At 41.9% G+C, this 13568-nt stretch overlaps 1 protein-coding gene across 1 annotated transcript in view; it reads left to right on the plus strand.

Moving 5' to 3' along the window:
• Nucleotides 1–13568, plus strand: part of TGS1 (trimethylguanosine synthase 1) — a 39307-nt gene that overhangs the window by 2100 nt on the left and 23639 nt on the right. Inside the window, exons 2-5 of the mRNA XM_004580590.2 lie at nt 8039–8103; nt 10126–10301; nt 11241–12054; nt 12813–12930. Coding sequence (XP_004580647.2) covers nt 8039–8103; nt 10126–10301; nt 11241–12054; nt 12813–12930 — 1173 coding nt within the window. The remainder of the gene's footprint in view (nt 1–8038; nt 8104–10125; nt 10302–11240; nt 12055–12812; nt 12931–13568) is intronic.

The raw sequence follows: 13568 nt of genomic DNA on the forward strand, positions 1-13568 counted from the left end.
TCAAAAAGTGTGTAGAAATGATATAAAGATATATTTATTTTGATACAAAAAATAAAATTTAGAAAGGATCTTCAAGAAGTAGGGATTATGATGAAATTAGGTGTGAATTTCAAGGTTCTTCCATGAAAATATGTCATTTTCCCACAAACTTTCTGAAATACCTTCGTATTTATATAGAATTTTGGGGACCTGAAGAGCCATAGCTACCTCTGCTAGTTCTCAGGTGGCAATATTTCTTATATTTCATACACTGAAAGCACAGCAAGTTTATTTGATGTGTTCCCCACCTCCCCCCCCCCAACAAGATCCAAGCCAGCATTTAAAATAGTACTGACTATACAGGCAGGGAATCTGCTTGGGTTTCATGGCCCAGCTCGACCAAAAATCAGCAATGTGGCCTTAGGCAAACCACATAAAATTTGTGTGATCTTATTTCAGCTCTTCCAGAAGGGACTTGCTTTCCTTTTTTCTGCTTGAAAATAAAACTCATCCCAGTCATGGAGGAATTATTCCTTACACTTGAAAATTTCCAAGTAATTTATTCATCTTGTATTTTTTGCCACCAAATTGTTTCTGCATTAAAAAGCTGACTTAAACTTGATAATGATGACTGCTGTATTAAAGCATTAATTGTAACCCACTTAATAACAGCTTGAGGAAAATCCCTTCTGGGTAATCAGGCAGAAGAGAAACATCAGAATGTGTCTCTCAGAGGAAAACATGCGATTTCAACCAAAGAAGTAGGTGGCATTGATGCTCAAGAATCTGGCCGTAACCATCCATAATAACCATAGCTGGGAAAATTGAGCGTATGCAAAATGCGGTAGTTAATCAAGAATGAACCTTTCTAATTTTGTTGCTAAGATCTTTGCTCCAAGAGGGACTTAAGCCTTATTGCCATGACAGGTAGCATATTTGTAACTGTGCTTCTTATTTTTTTTTTTTTTTTTCTTTAAGACTTATTTAATTTAAAGGCAAAGTTACAGAGAGAGACCTTCCATACACTGCTTTACTTCCAGTGGCCACAGTGGCTGAAGCTGGAGGGGTCTAAAGCCAAGAGCCAGGGGTTGCTTCCAGGTCTCCCTCCTGGGTGTAAGGAACCAAGGGCCTGGACCCTACTCTGCTGCAGTCCCAGGCTGTTAGCAGGGGTTGGATCAGAAGTGGAGAGCTGCTGGGAATCACAAGGCTTCAGCTTTGCAATTCAGATAAGCAGTTAAGGTTGATTATTGGTGGTTTCTTTTTTTTTTCCTAATGATAAGTTTATTTTTGATAATGTTTACATAGAAGGATGTTTGCTCATGTGGACTACCAATTAGGATGGGGAGGATCGAGGAATGCGGGAAAGTGGATGAGACAGCTGGCTTCGATCTTTTTTTCTTCCTATATCTGGTGGAAGTGGGAATAGAAGAGGGGAGGACCGCTCCCAGCAGCCCAACCACATCAGTACCTGGGGATGGGAGATGACCACCAGATGTCATCCCAGGGTCCCCGATGTGGAGCATGTTCCGAGGGCACTCTTCAGATGATTTTGATAATTCTGAGATGCTGTTGATGTCATTGCTCCAAGGTTGAAAAAATACTTCCAAGGTCGATTTGCTGACATAGTCCACCTTAGAGTCTCCACTCGTCCAGATACTCATTGTCAAAACTTGGCTGGAAGAGCTGTCCAATTTTTTCTGCTCTGCATGGTGCTAGACATCCTGTGCAGACCTCAGTGAATGAGTTGTCAAGTTCCCAAGAGCATCTGGGCAATGGCGTCAACTGCAGAGGCCTCAGCAACCATGGAGACTCAGCTCTGACACGTGCACTCCACGATCAGACCACAGATACTGTAATTTTTCCCCGTGGTTGGAGTTCTGAATCCAGTGGTCCAGTTGAGGACTCCCCAAAGAAACCTCACCAGAGGTGAATTCAGACCTGACTCCTAAGCACCAGCCAGTGCAGGGTCTGGTTTCATTCCATCACCCACATCAGCCTACACACATACACTGGTGGATACAGTCATCTGTTTCTCTCCCCAGGCCCATATGTAAACCAGTGGATGCTGTGCCCCAAACTAGTCCTGCCCACCGCACACTCATCTCTCACATACACTAACAGGAACTGCAACCTAATTTGAAAGACCCCCAGGACCCCCCCACACAAGGCCTGCCTCCAATCCTGTTCCCTGTGGCTGTGTGCAGCAGACTGCAGTCCTGCATCCCATTCAGCTCTCATACACATCAGTGGATTTTGGAGCCTAGCTCAGCCTGACCAACCCCGTTATCCAGTCCATTCATGATGACGGATGCCATTTCCTGTCCTGCCCAGCCAGACCTACCCCCAGCCTTAGTTTCCATGCTAACTGGTGGGAGCTGCAGCCCATCAGAGGGGTGCCCACAGTATCCCAACTGGGCCTACTCCCAGCCCTGGATCTTGAACTTGCCAGGGGGTTTTACAGTCTAGCCTGATAGAAGTTATCCCCAGTCCCAGCACCTGCTAGCCAATGCTGCGGGAAAGTCCAAACAGCACTTCACTCTGGCTCACGCATGTACCAATGGATATGGTTATTTAGCCCAGCCTGGCTCTCCCCATAACCCAGCTCACATGCTGCAGGCCAATGGGTTTTATAGCCCGGCCCAGCAGGGAAGACGTTACAGCCTCCCTGCCTGATTTACTCTCAGCCACAGATCTTTCTGCATCTAGTATTTGCTCCAATCCAGCCCTGGATAATCTATCACCCAGCTTGAACTTTGCCATCAAATGCTGTAGCCTTACCTGTCCCACCCATACTCCCAACCTTAGCTGGTGGTTGCTGCAGGCTAGCCCCACCCAACCTGCCCCCATACCTAGCTTTCATTCAAACCAGCAGATGTGACAGCCAAGCCTAGCCCAGCATGGCCTGCACCCCATCCTGGCTTCCGCACATGCCAGTGTTCTATGGTTTGGCCTAGCCTTGTGTGGTCTTTCCCCACCACCCCCTCAACAGCCAACCCGTATACCCGCTGATAAGTGAAGCAGTCCTGCCTGGCCTCACCTGCACCCAGAGGACTTACCATGCTCCATATTCGCCAGCAGGAGCTACAGCCCACCAGGGAAATTTCCAAAGTTCCCCCAGCAGACATACTCCCAGACCCAGATCTTACACGTGCCAGTGGGTGTTAGGCCTTTACATAGCACAGACTACCCCCAGTTTCAGCCTTTGTGTGTGCTGGTGGGTGCTGTAGCCTGGACCAGCCCAGCCTGTTTCCAATCTTAATATTCATGAGTGTTGGTGAGTTCCATGGTCACACTTAGCTTGGCCCATCACCACCCACAGCTCTCAAGCAAACCAGCTGGTATGGTGGTCCCATAGGAGGGACTCCACAACCCCCACACACACAGAGTATGCTCTCAGGCCCAGTTCTCTGGTGAGCTGGTTAGTATTGTACCTAACGTAATCCACACTGTGCTCTAACACTCTTTGTTGAGTGTCAGGGCCCTGTGGTTGAGCCCTGCCAGGCAGGACCCCCAGCTATGGCTTTCATGTGCACCCGTAGGTTGTGGTTGGTATCAGCCAGCCCAGCTCAGATGTCCCATGTGAGCAGGTGTATTTATTGGCCCTCAAAGGTCCTCTGGTTTCCCTCCTAACCACTGAGTCTCAGCGCCCTCCCCCTCCCCATTTACTTAAGTTTAGTAGCCTGGTTGATGGAAGTCCCCCAGAAGTCACTCCTCACCTGTCACATTCTCCCTCAGCAATCCTTTCACCTACACATATCCAGACCTGCTTCCCTGGCTATCCACAGCCCCCACATTCATGAGTGTGCATATCCCCAAGCCCAGTCCTCCAGTGCTGTGCCAGTCTGGAGCCCTGCCTGTCTACCCAGGGCCCACTCACACCTGTGCAGGGGTCTCTAGATCCTGTCTGCTGGTGTGCCAGCACCTGCCCACCACATACTCTTTAAAAAGAGAGAGAGAAAGAAAGAATACTCAGTTATGCTGGCACACTGGTATAGTTAACACAGATTTGGCATTAACCAATTCCAGGATGCCTGCCAGCTATTATCTGCTTCCCCCCCCCCCCCCCCGGCAGCGTGACACTTGCCTAGGTATGATGAAATCTAGGCAGTTGCCTACAACTGGGGAGGGTTGATTATTGTTTAGTCCTTATGTTGTGTGGATTGAGTTAAACTAACCAAACTCAACGATGACTTCATAGACATAATGAAAGCTCTTGGAGACTCTTGAATATTGTCAAAAATAAGAAACATTGTTTTTAGGGGCCCACACTTTGGCATACCTCCTAACGTTGCTGTGGCACCTACAGCGCTAGTATTCCACTTCCAATCCAGCTCTCTACTAATGTGCCTGGGAGAGCAGCAGAGGATGACCCAAGTGCTTGGGTCCCTATACCCTTGGTGGGGACCCAGAAGTTCCTGGCACCAGACTGGTCCAGCTCTGGTCATTGCATCCATTTGGGGAGTGAACCCTCAAATAAAGTATCTCTGTTGCTCTGCCTTGCAAACCAATCAATAAATATATATATTTTAGTGACATGCTTAAATAGCAGATTGTTGAACTTGAAACTATTCCTAAAGAACTCTACTACTGTATTACTGTAGGGGAAAATGATGGGAGAAAAAGTAAGGAGGAAAGGGGAATCTTTAGACCTGCAAAATTGTATCATGGAAAATAATAATAAAAAATAACTTTAAATGGAAAAACATTGTTTTCGTACAAATTTAGCAGCTTGTTCTCTGGTTGCCGCCTCAGCTGTAGACTTGGAACAAACTGGTAATAGCCTTGAACACCTGCTTAATCCCTCAACCAAGAAATGGCTTTGTGCTGCTTCCTCCAAGCTTGATTAGGCCTGTTGACTAGACTGGGTCCCTTCCCCAGGGGCTTGCAGGCAGCACTATGGGTGGAACCAGGGAGCCTACCCAGCAGAGTAAATGGCTATGTGTTAGCAGTCCTGGGCAAATAAGTAGTCAGTTTGCAGCTGTGACAGCCCAGGTTGTGTGTTTCATTCTGAGCCTGCAGACTGGTTAGTCCTGGCACTGCCTACAGGAAGATACTTTTCCAAAAAAGAAGAAAGAGGAAGTGTAAGTGATAGAATAGAGAAAAGCTGAGAAATTTTCTTAAACATTCCTCTAGAAAATATTTAACAACATTTGCATTAAAATAGCTTTAAAAAACAATTTATCGGCCATGTAATCACCAATCACAGTAAATTTCGTTTTTTGAATTGAACATATATTCTTTTCATTACAGATGATCATGTGTGTACTCTTAAAATCTGTTCTTCACTTTTAGACGCTACATTAAGATTAAAATTGGTGAAGGGGAAAGAGTGGCTTTTTTCCTGTAAATAGTTCTTAGTTATAACTCCTCTGAACCAAAAGAACTTCAAGATAGAATCTTGGAATTGTTGCCAAGAGTCATTGGGAGGCATTTGAAAATAGGAAACATGCTCGAAGTTCAGTGACTAGTAAATATACTCCTGCATTTCAATATGGGAGGAAATGCTTCAGAAACAAAAGTAATAAATATGAATGCAGAAAGAGATTCTGGTTAAGTTGATTAATATCAGTACCATGTGGCAGAGAACAGAAAATGATACCAGATGTCTTCTCAGCGATTGAGTTGATTTCCATACTAAATAATTAGTGTTATTGCAGCGCCTCCTTCAAAGGCAAGAAATAAAACGTGATGTAACTGGTTTTTTTCTATGGCATTGTAGTATCATGCTGCCTTATAAACGCTATAATTAGAATAATATTCTGTTTCATCTGCTTATTCAGCTTATGCATTGTGTGTGCAGAGAAGATGTTATTGGAATATTAGGGAGATCTTAAATAACCATTAGAATGGTTGGATAGCAGCAGGAAAAAATAGCTCACATTGAATTATCATTTTAGATATTGTGTCCCAAAAATTTTATGTGCACATACAAAGCCTAGAATAGAACATAAGAAAATGATGAACCAACGAGCTTATTGGTTTTTGTTATAAAGTCTCTTGGGCTACTACAAAGCGTGCTTTGTTTCATAGCTGTTTCATTTTGAAATAATTTCAAATTTAACAATAAATCAAACAATTATCTTCCTCACCCTTATTGACCAAGTGTTAATAGCTGCATTTGCACTTTCCCTCCCTCTCCTTAGCTAAACAGTTGTCTCTCTGTCACTGGAGGTTGCCCCTAATACTCCCCTCACCAGAATTAAAGGATGCTCAAGCTCCCTATGTAAAATAGTATTTGCATATAACCTGCATACATCTTCTGTTTCTTATAATATCTAACATTATTATCAATGAATGCTATGCAAACAGTTGTTACACTGTATTGTTTAAGGAATCATAATAAGAAAAAGGAAATATGACCATGTTTGTGTATTTCTCCCAAATAAGGAAACCTGTTAAACCACTGTAGAGATTCAATTCCCTAAGTTTTTCGCTGTATGTATTTCTAATCTAGCATTCCAGGTATCTGTTATGTTTACTTATTTGTGTCTTGGCAGTCTCCTACAGTCAGGAAAAATCCCTCCCTGTTACAGAAACTATATTCTAAACTTCCATGTCCTCAACAGATATATAAAAAGTGAAAACCTTACGAAAAATATCTTATAGGATGACCTCAGCTAACCTGTGTCTGACATTTTATCAAAATTTGAGTAATCCCTTCAGCAGGAATGCCACAGAAGGGGGGCTACTTTATGTAGGTACAGTCACAATAGTCCATTTTGTTATTTTGTGAGGCATGTTCCACTGTTACACCAACACCCTGTTTCTCAACAAATCCACGGCTTCTGCTGGCGTCAGCTACCTCTGTGAAGGATGCCAAAGGATAAATCTTCATTCTGCCTATGTTAGCTGGTGCTACATAAGGAGCGGTTTTCCTTTTTTCCTCTTGCATGTGTTTAGAACAATACTTTCGTTGGCCATTGTTAGGAATCTTTCTGGCCTTCCTGTTTCTGGGCAGTGTTTCTTGAGGCCACCATGATTTTCAGTAACTTCCTTTGAACAGAATCATGACTCTCTTTGTTCTCAGTGCATTTACTTTATAGCTCGTTGTAATCAGTCTTCAAACCATGTTAGCTCTCCCCTGCCTTCCCCTGGATGCCCCTCGGTGCCCTGTACCCAACAATGCTGGCAGACACAGTGGTGATGCCCTCTCTGCAGCTCCCGTTCTCCATCTCACCCCGTTACTTGTGCTCCCCGGGGCCAGTGGGCATGCTGCCAATGCATGGTTGCTCCATGCTCTCTCCCCGGTTCTGTGACCTGAAGTATCACCCCTAAAGGCAACAGGTGGATATGAAACAGATGAGAGTCATATTTTGTTAAATGTGTTTTGGCCCTATTTGAACAGTGATGTTCATAGTGACTTTGGGGAGGGGTAGTTTCCTTGGAATTTATTACATTAATACAACTCAGTTTAGAGATAGGAGCAGCTAGAATACACGATCATACATTTGTAAATCATCGTTTAGGCTTACTATGGTACTGTAATCTCCTGTCACAGTAGGTTAAGAAAAAAATTTATTCTCTATTTTGAAGATTCACTGAGACAAGATTGTTTTATGTTGATTTATTTTTGAGGTTGATAAACTACTTAAATTTAGTAACTTGTTAATCTCTAAAACAGTATTTGCTCAGACCACAAACTCTGTACTGGACAGTGGATAGTTTGGCTTATTTGCAAAATGGACAAGGATCTGCATCTGGATGTATGTGTGTGTGTGTGTTAACAAAGTCTGCCCACTATTGTTTTATGTCCACTTGTTAAAATTTAGAGAATTCCTCATTGTTTATATATTATAAGAAAAGATTCTTCTTCTGATATCCAGGGGAAATACTTACAAATGCTGCCATGCCTAGGAACTGTGTTAAATGTGCAACATACAGTGTGCATCCTTACAGAATGAAAAATGTATTATTACCTTTGTATTATAGAGGATGAAAATGCATTAGCAAATTTACTTTGTGTTGCTTATCTTGTTTACTAATTCATCTATGTTGTCTTGAGCATTTTTTCAAAGTTTGTAGTTTATTTTAATATGGACTGCTTAATTTACCTTCACAGTGATCGAAAATTGTACACTTTGGGACTAAAAGGCTACTATGTTAGAAGCAGTGACAACAACACAGGTAATATAAAACTGTGTTGCTCTTTTCTTTTCAGATTAACCAATATTCCATGTTAATTTATGTATAATTTGTTGTAATATTGTATTAACTTATTAGCATAAAGTCATAGATGATAAGTGAAAGAAATCTGAAATTATAGTGAATTTATTTCTTTACTCTTTCTAAAATCTCTGTCAAAACAGATCTGTTATTTTCTGTAGCTCCCATGTTGTTTTTGTGTAGCCTCGTTTGTCCCTGGTAGCGTTCCTTCTTGGGTTGTGACCATTAGTAAGAGCAACCTAGAAACTGCAACTTTGTAAGGAAAAATATAGGGCCAGCCTTGTGACAAAGCAGATGAAGCCGCTTGTTTCCTACAACCTGGGCATCTCATATGGGCACCAGTTTGTGTCCTGGCTGTTCTCCTTCTGATCCAGCCGCTGCTAGTGGCCCTCTTTGCCACCAGATGAGACTCCTGACTGCTGGTTTCAGCCTGGCCCAGTGCTCACCCATTGTAGCCATCTGAATAGTGGAGTTTAGATGGAAGATAAATCTCTCTCTGTTTGCACTCTGACATTAAAAATAAAGAAATGTTACCAGAAAAGGAAAAAAAAGTAGAATTGTATAGTTTCCTTTTCAAAAGAATTTGTATAAATAGTGACTCAGTAATTCCAGGCGAATATCCATTGCCTTTTTTCTGAAGTAAAAAGCCACCATCAAAGTTAACTTTCCCAAATAACAAGATTTTTGTGTTGAGCTTTTCCTTTGGTCTGTCCAACTTTCCTGCCGTCTTCGTCCTTCCACATGGACCCTTAATGTTTTGAGATTCACAGACTGCACCGTAGAGTCAGAAAGCAAAATGAGCCCCCAAAGACTGCATATCTCATTAACATTTTAAACCCCTTAACTTGGACGGTGAGGAAACACAGCCCTACATGCTCAGTGGAGCACTGGGTGAAGCATTTGCTCTGTGTGTTCGTGCTGTCCAAAAACACTGTGCTGTCACTGAATGAAAGAAAATCAACACACCAGGAGAAGAACCTAATACTAAGCCTTTCACTTTCCCCATTCTGTGCTCTCCTGAGCTTTTTCAAGTTTATTGAATGAAATGCTGAGTAAAATCCTCTTCTATATCTGTTTTGCCCTCCCAGGTGCCTGTTCAGTAGAATTTGCACATGGCAGGTTTCTTTTCTTTTTGTCTCCATTTTGCCATGTTAGATTATGTATGCTATTACCTGAGATCATCAGACTTTTGTTATAATACTGTCTTAACTCAGTATCAAGTGGCAATTCTAGGAAGTCTTTATCTTTTTTTTTTCTTTAATGAAAAGTGTGGTATTCAAATTGAATAATATTAAAGGACAAATATATGGAGTTGAAAGAATCATGTAACCTTAATTATCCAGCAAAGTATCCTAAAGGGATCAGTCATTCCCAACTTAAAGATTCGAGGCAGTTGTTACCTTTATCTCAATGAGAACATATTTGGGTGAAGTAAAACGTTTAGCTGTGATAGTGCTTTTTGCTCAGATATGAAATTGGAGAGTCTGTAAGAACCTTCTAGTTTGGTGAATTTAAGCTTCTGAGAACAGAATGCTTTCAGTCAGGTGTTCGTTGGAATCCTGAGACCTCCGTCCCCATTGTATCTCTCCTACAAAGCTCTCCTACCTCATACTAAAAAGCTCCTGAAGCAGTTCCACAACTCAGGATTTTAGATCTACTGAGCTCAGACAGCAGTTTTGCAGATAAGCAATATGCACATGGAAATGTTTTCCCCACAGTTACACTTCCCTGTCCCCTCTCACTTCCATCCTCAGTGCTTTGTGTGGTTCCTGGTGCAGAGCAGACACTCAGTCAACAGCAGGGCAGCAGGCTAGAAAGTGCCAGATAGAGCTAGAGAGTTAACATTGTCTCAATTCTGCAATGACTATTCTTGTGAATCATAATATTTACAAATGGTATAATCATTCTAGTTCTTTAACATGAGGATAAAGAAAACTTGCCTGCAAATTTTCTCTAAAACAAAGTCAAAAATGCTATCTCTAGGAGACCAAGCTACAGAAGAGGAGGAGGAGCATATTTGTTCTCAGGGCACTGTGGAATCACGCAGCAGTAAAGGCCTGGGTCTGGATGAAAGTGAACTTGATTCTGAAGCTGAACTCATGAGAAGTATGGGATTGCCACTTCAGTTTGGTGGAGTATCTGCACAAAAGCATTTTGAGGTAAAGATTAATATTCTTTTTTTACTTCTGTGGGGAGCAGGGTGCTAAAGCCGCTCCTGGGATTCATAGGGGCCATTGCAAGATGGCAGCTGGCCCAGAGGCGGAGTTGGTTTCGCCAGCAGGTAAAGAGGAAGTCACAGGGATAGGCTAATGCCCTCACTGCGATTATGTCATTGCTACTGGCCTATCACATAGTGCCAAGTGGACCCACGGGGAGAAGTGATTGGTGGAGAACGATGTAAAAGTAGCCGGTAAAAGCAAGGACGGGTAAAAAGACGGACTGGGACTATGCTGAGAAGCACAGACGAGGAGTAGAAAGACTGGGGAAAGAACGAAGGACGGACAGCAACAGGGGCAGTGGGGAGAAGGATTTAAATGCAGCCGCTTTTGGCAGTGAAGGGTCCAGTTGCGGTTCCGGCTTTTCCCAGACCCTCCAGAGTGTGCTTCAGCATTTTAGTGCCGCTGCTGGGCAGCGGCAACTTCTATTTCTTAGTTTTAGTTCTCATAACATTTCTTTTTTTCTTTTTTTTTTTTTAAAGATTTATTTTATTTCTATTACAAAGTCAGATACACTGAGAGGAGGAGAGACAGAGAGGAAATGGAGCTGCCGGGATTAGAACCAGCGGCCATATGGGATCAAGGTGAGGACCTTAGCCACTAGGCCACGCTGCCGAGCCCAGTTCTCATAACATTTCACAAACAATTTTTATCCCTAGAAAGGGATATATTAGTAAATTTGCTAAAATTACAAATTGTGACAGTTCCATGTGTGTCTTTTCCTCCTCTTGGGAACAAAAATGGTAAGTCACTTGTTAGAACTCAAAGCCCAGGATGGGATTTTGTATTTTGTTTATTCCAATGTTAAAATACTCTTCGATCTCACTTTCTTTTATAGTTAATGAAGTTATTTTATATCAAGTTATCATTTATCTCATGTAGGTATCTGTGAATACTAGAAATAAAGTTAAAATAAAAAAGAAAAAGAAAAAACATCAAAAGAAGTACTTAGATGAAATGATAAAAGAATCCTTGAGAAAGGAATCTGAAGAAGATGACATTTTGGCCTCAGATGATCCTTGTACAGTTGAACACTGTGAGAATAAACTTCAAAGTGAAAAAGACATTGAAACTGAAAATCTTCCTGTTGAAAATACAACATCTCCAAAACTAGAAATTACGGAGAAATGGGAAAAGTATTGGAATGAATATGGAGGAGGACTGTTATGGCAGAGTTGGCAAGAAAAACATTCAGATCAAACATTGTCTTCTGAACCTTGGAACTACCCGGAAACAAAAGAAGAATGGGAACAACATTATAGTCAAATTTATTGGTATTACTTGGAACAGTTTCAGTATTGGGAAGCGCAGGGTTGGACTTACGATGCCTCACAAAGCTGCAATGCCGATACTTGCACAGCTAGAACAGAAGTCGACAACCAGAAAGATGAAGATTGCATGAAAATTGACTTAATATCTCTTCCATCATCACCTAATGCAGTTAATAATGAAATCTGTAGCTGCAGTGATAAGGATCATAATCAAATACTTGATGGAATTAGTAGTATGACTCTGAATTCAGAGGAAATCAGTCAGAGCCAGTTAGATTCCTCAGTAAGTTGTGGTGCTCATCAACAGCTGAACGGGGACAGCAACCAAAAAGAGTGCCCTGCTTCTGGCCAGAAGGAACCAAGTAACGGAGAAACGAAGGAGAGCAACTTCTGTGAGAATACAAACACAGACCAAGCAGCCCAGGGTAAGATGAGACAAGACTGTTTCTCTACTAAGTTGTAGTTAGCAGTATAACTACTGCTAATCCTTTATGGTAGAGTTAAATGATAGCAGCTTTATTTCATGGTATAGTATTGAAATTATATTTCCATCCTATTTTTAGATCATAGTTGTGCATTGCCCTTATGTATTGGTATGAATATTTGCATTCAAAGGTATCATTCCTTCTTACTCCTTGGTAGTAGTGAAGGAACCCTTGGCAGTCACTTAAGTTTAGAATGAGTTTTGAACTTTCACAGTTTTCCAAAACAAATGAGATGGTACAAGGTATTAGAGAATGAGTTGGAATATATATTTGAAATTGTACAAACTTATGAGTCACATGTAGCATTCATTTAGAATAAGGGAAGTATTGCTCTATAGAGAATCTCAATAGGGCGTGATATTCATGTATAACCAAAAGATTGGATTTGAGGAGATATTTAGATGAAAATCCTGGAAAAATGGCTGCTGACATCTGTTACAGAGATAACTTTGTGGTTAACTTGTGTAAGTTTGCACAGCTATGAAGTAGTAGTACATACATTTTTAAGCCTTATGAACAGTTTTTCTAAGCTCAGATTCTGCATGTAATAAATAGGTAGATGTTGCCAGGCACATTCCTTGATGCACAGGTACAAGTCATTGCAAGAAAGACTCTAAAATATCTTGATTACTTTGGTGAATGACAGAAAAGTCATCAAACCAAGAGGAAAATCTACTACATTATCTCTTCCTCTACAGATTCACAGGAGTCTTTGGGAGCAAGCGAAAGCAAAGGGAGATCCAACACCAGTGGTGTTGATGGAGATGAAAGTGAAGAAGATCCACCTGAGAATAAGCCAAGCAAACTCAAGAGGAGGCAAGTTGCACTTTACCTCCCTCTGCAGCATGCTAGTTAGCATGACATCATGAATGAATGGTTGTTAAATACTTACACATACAGCTCTGCTGATCCTATGAGGTGAAAAGGCAGCCCTACATACAGCCCTGAACTTTTGGACCTTTGGTCAAATCCCAGCTTTGTCATTCACAAACTCTTAAGTACATTTCCTAATCTTTCATCTACAAGATTGAACTAACCGCTTTGTGAGATCATTGGGTAGCCTGGAGCTGACATGCAGTATATGTGGCACTTAACAGCTGTCAAAGGGAAGTGTAGTGTAAGGTAGATATGGTCAGATGTTAGCGCTGTAAATAACAAGGAATAGATGAGCCATTTCAGAATTTAGACCTTGATAGGACACATTCCATTTCTCAGATTGGATGTAAATATTTCATACAGATTTTGAGAAAGTGGTAGGCAAGCTCTGAAAACTCAGTGATTTGGTCCGTGCATCACCTTAGTGGGGGTGTTTGCTGTGCTCGTTAAAATGCTCATGTCCCATAGCTAAGTGCCTGAAGTGTGTGTTCAGCTCTAACTCCCAGTTCCAGCTTCTCCCCAGTGCAGAACCTGGGAGGCTCCCATGTCTGGGTCCCTGCCACCCATGTGGAAGACCT

The sequence above is a fragment of the Ochotona princeps genome, chromosome 9 (genome assembly GCF_030435755.1).
Source record: "Ochotona princeps isolate mOchPri1 chromosome 9, mOchPri1.hap1, whole genome shotgun sequence".
In the NCBI taxonomy this organism is placed as follows: domain Eukaryota; kingdom Metazoa; phylum Chordata; class Mammalia; order Lagomorpha; family Ochotonidae; genus Ochotona; species Ochotona princeps.